Consider the following 7,500-nt stretch of genomic DNA (forward strand, 5'->3'; position numbering starts at 1 on the left):
GGTTCATGTTGATCCACACGGCGACCCCTGACCTCTGACCTCCTGTCTGTCTGTTACTCGTGTTATTGGTGCGTTCTGAGCTGAAGTTCACTGCGTGTTTCTGCGTTTGTGTCATACAGCAGATGAGTGTTATCAGCTGACAGCAGCAGTCAAACTGCAGGAGGAGTTTCTTATCTCAGACACACACATTCAAGCTAAAGGGATCAGAAACAGAGTGAAGGTGAAAACTGGAGGAAGAATTTTTTGTTGTTCGATGTGAAGCTTCAGAACACAGATGTTGATTTGGGTGTTTGGTTTGTAGGAACCAATATTTATACCAGAGGTGACCCTTTGGAGGGCCCCGACCCCTAGGTTGGGAACCACTGGACTAAACTAGCTAACTGTATATAAAGTAGTGTAAACTAGCTCCACCTCCAGCAGCTACAACAGTAACATGCTGCTCTAACACTGATGCTTCACTATTAATAATCTAATGATGTCATATATAATAATATATCAGTCAGAGGGACCAAACCACTACTTTTACTACAATACTTTAACTACATCAAACTCATAATACTTATGTACTTTTACTGCAATACTTTAACTACATCAATCTCATAATACTTATGTACTTTTACTGCAATACTTTAACTACATCAAACTCATAATACTTATGTACTTTTACTGCAATACTTTAACTACATCAATCTCATAATACTTATGTACTTTTACTGCAATACTTTAACTACATCAATCTCATAATACTTATGTACTTTTACTGCAATACTTTAACTACATCAAGCTCATAATACTTATGTACTTTTACTGCAATACTTTAACTACATCAAGCTCATAATACTTATGTACGACTTGACGTGTTGTTCATTCACACACACATTCACACACATTCACACACATTCACACACACAATCACACACATTCACACACACACATTCACACACATTCACGCACATTCACACACATTCACACACATTCACACACATTCACGCACATTCACGCACATTCACACACATTCACACACACACACATTCACACACATTCACACACACACATTCACACACATTCACACACACACACATTCACACACACACACACACACATTCACACACATTCACACACACAATCACACACATTCACACACACACATTCACACACATTCACACACACAATCACACACATTCACATACACACATTCACACACGCACATTCACACACATTCACACACACACATTCACACACATTCACACACACACATTCACACACATTCACACACTGATGTCACAGTCATCAGAGCAGTTTGGGGTTCAGTATCTTGTCGAAGGACACTTTGACATGTGGACTGGAAAAACTGGGAATCAAACTGTCGATGTTCAGATTAGTGGACCTGCTCTTCCTCCGGAGCGGTTTGATCAGTGCTCACCTGTCGTATTTTATACCTGCGTATAGTATAAAGCAGGTTTTATTCCACCTGAATCCCTGAAGGCTCGAACCTGCTCTGTTTTCTGCAGCCTGAACAGTTTTACATGTTTCTCAGCAGCGAGTCTGGTTCACCAAATGGGCTAAACAGGCACCTGCCCAGGGGCCCCAGACCCCTACGCTCCCCAGACCCCCAGACCCCCAGATCCCTACGCTCCCCAGACCCCCAGGCCCCCAGGGACCCTGAGTCATAGACATAATCTGCTGAATCAGTCTGACTCTGACAGGTCCTCCATCCTCCTCCTGCTGGTCCTGGTCCTGGTCCTGGTCCTGAAGAGGGACTCTGTTTGAAGACTTTAATAGTTTTAGTTTCTATTGAGCTCTTTAGTAGTAAAGTTGTGTTTTATCAAACTGAGGAACAGCTCCTATTGTTCCATCATCGGAGGACGGTCATTATTGTCTTTAGTAATCCACTGATTGATCAGTGTATAAAGTATTGATCATTATTCTCTGAGGCCCAATTGAACATATTCAGACTCGTTTTATCACAAACACAAAGATGTGAGTTTACTATCATGAAAAACTGGAAACTAGCAAATATTCACATGTGAGAAGCTGCTGCCAGAGAGTTACACAGTCTGTAAACTCTCAGTGTATACACTGCGTAAGTCAGACTCACCTGTGACATGGTGGTTGCCATGGTAACATGCCCTGGCAACACCCTGGCTTTACAGGCGACGCTGTAAACTCTGTTATCAGTGATCAATCAGCTCCAATAAAGTTTATTGACATTCTTTACATTTCCTGCAAATCATAAAATACCTGAAGGCAAAGTTCAGTCTCCATAGTAACCAACCTATTCTCTCTTGTATCCATAGTAACATGATCTCTGCTGTCTCTGTAGTAATGTCCTCTCTGTATCCATAGTAACATCCTCTCTTGTCTCCATAGTAACGTCCTCTCTGCCTCCATAGTAACAACCTCTCTTGTCTCCATAGTAACGTCCTCTCTGCCTCCATAGTAACAACCTCTCTTGTCTCCATAGTAACGTCCCCTCTGCCTCCATAGTAACAACCTCTCTTGTCTCCATAGTAACATCCTCTCTATTGTTGCAGAGACTCTCGGCTGGCCGGCAGGATGTTCTGACTCTACAGAGTTTCCAAACATCAAGTTCTGTTCACCACCTTCCTCCATCGAAGCCTCCTCCTGCAGGTTCCACAGCGCCCCCCAGCGGCTCCACTGCTCCCCCCACTGGCTCCACAGCACCCCCTGCAGGTTCCACAGCGCCCCCCGCCGGCTCCACAGTGCCCCCTGCAGGTTCCACAGCGCCCCCCGCTGGCTCCACAGCACCCCCTGCAGGTTCCACAGCGCCCCCCGCTGGCTCCACAGCACCCCCTGCAGGTTCCACAGCGCCCCCCACCGGCTCCACAGCACCCCCTGCAGTTATGGACAGCACCCCGAGGAGGTGGGTGCTGAAGCCTCTGTCCCCCCTGCTGCAGCCGTCTGACCTGCGCTCAATCGCCGGCCCTGCCCGAGATGATGATTCGGTCTTCAGCTTTGACAGCGTCTCCGTCTCTCGCAGCTTTTCCTCGGTGCAGGTCTCCTCACAGCAGGCTGACGAGTCGGGGGACGTGGTGGTCCAGGCCCGGCATGTGGCTGTGTCACAGGACGGAGGGAGCACCAGCGACGAGTGGCATCCCAGCAGCCCCAGCGGCCCCAGCAGTCCCAGCAGCAGCACAGGATCTCACTGCGGGTTCTACTCCTTCGTTGAGGACCCAATGAGTCCGGAGGCGGAGCTGAACGAGGCGTGGATGGTGTCGCCTCAGAGAGCGGTTCAGCTGGCAACATTGAAGGAGGACCAAGGCTTCAAACTGCAGACCTACAGCAGCAGCAAGAAACCGGGGAGCCTGTTCTCTGACAGCAGTGACTTGGAGTACAAACTGGACCCAAACAACCACATAGAGGCAGTTGGGGACAAAGAGGAGCAGCAGCTTCGGCAGGACATCATCCGCAGCCAGGCCCCAAAGAAGAACCTGAAGCTCGTGGAGCGGCTGAGTGCGCTGCAGGATCTGGACCTGAGCAGATCGCCGAACAAGCTGATGGAAGGTTTCAGTTTGAGCTTCAGTCCTGTCACCATCAAACCAGAACCCCCTCGCCCCACTGAGCAAGGCATCGTCGACAAGGAGCAGATCAACTTCAGCGCTGCCCGGCAGCAGTTCCTGAAGATGGAGCAGGAGCGATTGAAAGCCCCCATCCCTCTGAGGTCCTCAAAAACACACCTGAACTCATCTCTGCAGCCGGATGCTGATGTGTCCTCGTGGAGGCGGCCAGAGACAGACAACCGGGTGAAGACAGAAGACCGGGTGGAGAGAGACGACCGGGTGGTGACAGAAGACCGGGTGGAGACAGACAACCGGGTGAAGACAGACAACTGGGTGGAGACAGACAACCGGGTGGAGACAGACGACCGGGTGGAGACAGACGACCGGGTGGAGACAGACGACCGGGTGGAGACAGACGACCGGGTGCAGACAGACAACCGGGTGGAGACAGACGACCGGATGGAGAGAGACGACCGGGTGCAGACAGACAACTGGGTGGAGACAGACGACCGGGTGGAGACAGATGACCGGGTGGAGAGAGACGACCAGGTGGAGACAGATGACCGGGTGCAGACAGACGACCGGGTGGATCTTGGAGAAGACACGATGATGTTTAAACAATCTGATGAAGGTGAGACCTTCACAGAGAGGAGGGTGACAGTGTGCCAGACTGACAACAGTCTGAGCATCTTGGACGGCCTGAACCTGGAGGAGATGGACGGCGGTTACGCCAGCAACAAGGGCGTTTTCAGTGACATCACTCAGCAAGAGAGCGGGGACAAATACGAGACCCCGATTGAAAGGGAGATCCGGTTAGTTCAGGAACGGGAGGAGAACCTGCGACGCTCGCGAGGCCTGAAGTTCAACAATGACCGCGTAGAGATGATCCAGATCAGAACCAAAAGTCTGCAGCCGCCGCCGCCGTCTGGCAGTGTCAGAGAGAAGAACCGGGTCAGCTTCATCATCCAGAGGGACACGCAGAGGAAGGACGACCCACAGCAGCAGGACGGAGGCCACAAAGATCCTCCACAGCAGCCGGCAGACATGAAGACAGAGTTCGACCTGCAGGACGAGGACAGGAGAACAGAAGACAGACCGTCTCCTTGCTGTCCTCACCGACACGTCGAGGACACGGGGCTGTACATCAGTCACATGACCGCAGCTCCCTCCTCCTTCATGGACTCAGAGGTCCGGGATCGAACGACTTCCTCCTCGTCCCACTCCTCTTCCTCGTCTCAGCGGGACTCGACCCTGACCTCGCCTCGGTCCTGGAGGGAGAACCTGGAGTCCACCGGCCTGCAGTCCAGAGGACAAGGAGCTCCAGACTTCATCGAGAAGGAGATCGAGGAGGCTCTGAGACGCGAGCAGGAGCTCCAGGAGCTGAGGAGGTCCAGGGAGGAAACTCCTCTCTTCTCTCCTGCTACTCTGGTGGAACAAGCAACCAAAATGGCCGTCAGTCAGTTCTACCCGCCTGCAAACACAGGTGTGTACTATTTATTCTGGACTCGGTGGAGGGAAACTAAAGAGTGAAGTCAGTAAGTTGGATTCAGGCTGAGAAACAGAACACGTGATTATTGACAGCTGCTGATAGAGTTCATGATGACGTGATCAGTAATTAAAGTAACTCATATTAACAGATCAAGTAGATTTACTGCACTTACTCTCCACCTTCTGCTGGTAACAGCAGCACAAACAAACAGCTTAGTTCAGGTTAGAAAAACATGATGTTCATACAGAACAAATTTATTAACATTTAAGCAGTGATGGAAGAAGTACTCAGACCCTTTACTGCAGTAAAAGTACCAATACAGCAATTTAAAAATACTCCATTACAAGTAAAAGTACATAAGTATTATGAGCTTGATGTAGTTAAAGTATTGCAGTAAAAGTACATAAGTATTATGAGCTTGATGTAGTTAAAGTATTGCAGTAAAAGTACATAAGTATTATGAGCTTGATGTAGTTAAAGTATTGCAGTAAAAGTACATAAGTATTATGAGCTTGATGTAGTTAAAGTATTGCAGTAAAAGTAGTGGTTTGGTCCCTCTGACTGATATATTATTATATATGACATCATTAGATTATTAATAGTGAAGCATCAGTGTTAGAGCAGCATGTTACTGTTGTAGCTGCTGGAGGTGGAGCTAGTTTACACTACTTTATATACAGTTAGCTAGTTTAGTCCAGTGGTTCCCAACCTAGGGGTCGGGGCCCTCCAAAGGGTCAGCAGATAAATCTGAGGGGTGGTGAGATGATTAATGGGAGAGGAAAGAAGAAAAAACAAAGTTCTGATACACAAATCTGTTTTCAGTTTTTGGACTTTTTCTCTAATCTTTGATTTTTGCTGAAATATTGGATCATTTGAACATTTATTGAAATGAAAGCATGTGAGAAGTTTAGAGGGAAAAATCACTATTTGGTGGAGCTGTTAACAACTCATAGACATGTGAAATGTGACCCCGACTACACACTGCTTTTTGTAAGACGTCAAAAGACAAAAAGGTTGGAAACCACTGGTTTCATCTTTAACAATGTGTTGTATTTTAAAAGCTTGTTATATTATCCATTGTGTCAAATCTGCATCTGAAAAGTAACTAAAGCTGTCAAATAAATGTAGTGGAGTAGAAAGTACAATATTTCCCTCTGAAATGTAGAAAGTAGCATCACATGGAAATACTCATTAAAGTACAAGTACCTCTAAACTGTATTTAAGTAAATGTATTTAGTTACTTTCCACCACTGACATTTGAGTGAAACCAGTATCTCCCACGGATCTGAACCAAAGAGCTTTTATGAACCTTAATGTCATTTCTCGGGACAGCAGGCTTATAAATGAAAGACATGATGGATTATTTCTGTACAAACTTATTTTTATAGAAATAAAGTGAAACCAGCAACGTCTGAAAGAAGGAAATCTGTTCGTCTCTTATAAACTGCAGAGAATCAGTAACTTAACGAGAGAACAACCAAAGTCCAGAAAGGCTTCAGGATGAGAAGCTGCGATGTGTGTAATCAGTAACCAGGCGACGGGTTCAGCTGTCAGTGAGGTCAGAGGTCAACCTGCTGACATCACACTGTGTCTTTCACCTGTTGTGTTTCAGATAAAGCTGAGAGCAGTCTGTCCTCCTCCTCCCCTCGACCCTCCAACTCCTTCATCGCCGCTCAGCCCTGGACCTCCTCCTCCTCCTCCTCCCCCACGTGGGTCCGGTCCGGCCCCCCCCCTCTCAGAGGTCTGACAGAGACCCTGCTGCAGGACTTCGAGGAGAGACGAGTCCGACTGAAGCTGGACGAGAGCTCAGTGAGTGAAAATATCCAAACTAACTTCAGACTGATTATTATTTTAATATCAGGTGATGATGCAGCTGTTTTTATTTTTCAGTACGCAGGAATCCAGCCGGTCGACGACGTGAACAACGAGGTTCGACCTTTTATTTCTGCAGCTTTTATTTAACTTTATTATTGTCTAATAAATCTATGATCCATATTTACAAGCCATCCATCTCTGCGGGAACTTTGTCTTCAGAGTTTTATGAAACAAGGCGACTTTAAAGCCTCTGGAAACGTGGCTTGAAATCATAAAAATACATATACGATATCAAAGTGTCTCATTAAGCATCCAGGAAAATCTGAATGAAAATAAACATTCATAACTATCAGAAAACTGAGCTCAAAAACAGCTCATTTGGCTGCTCAAACCATTTCTCAGGACTGTGTGGGCGTGTCCTGATCATGTTTGATTGACAGCTCACTTTCAGCTCAAGTACCACTTTATTTTCTATTCATTCACTAAAACGTTTTACTGATATGGAATAAAATACCAAATCTATCAAATGGACCCTACTTGGTTGAAAGCTTGACTAATCAAGACTAATCGAGAGTGAGTGTTGTGAAGTCAGCTCGGCCACGTCAATCATCTTTCTCTTAAATATGATTGGGCAGATATTTATTACGTAATAGATTCTCTAGTTTAGCCCCGCCC

At 46.9% G+C, this 7,500-nt stretch overlaps 1 protein-coding gene across 1 annotated transcript in view; it reads left to right on the forward strand.

Annotated features, from left to right (window-relative positions):
• misp (mitotic spindle positioning) overlaps window positions 1–7,500 on the forward strand; it is an 11,766-nt gene that overhangs the window by 3,658 nt on the left and 608 nt on the right. Inside the window, exons 3-6 of the mRNA XM_067598146.1 lie at window positions 1,571–1,764; window positions 2,535–5,004; window positions 6,623–6,819; window positions 6,901–6,939. Of these exons, the coding sequence (XP_067454247.1) occupies window positions 1,571–1,764; window positions 2,535–5,004; window positions 6,623–6,819; window positions 6,901–6,939 (2,900 nt within the window). The remainder of the gene's footprint in view (window positions 1–1,570; window positions 1,765–2,534; window positions 5,005–6,622; window positions 6,820–6,900; window positions 6,940–7,500) is intronic.

This window comes from Thunnus thynnus, chromosome 8 (assembly GCF_963924715.1).
Source record: "Thunnus thynnus chromosome 8, fThuThy2.1, whole genome shotgun sequence".
Taxonomy (NCBI): domain Eukaryota; kingdom Metazoa; phylum Chordata; class Actinopteri; order Scombriformes; family Scombridae; genus Thunnus; species Thunnus thynnus.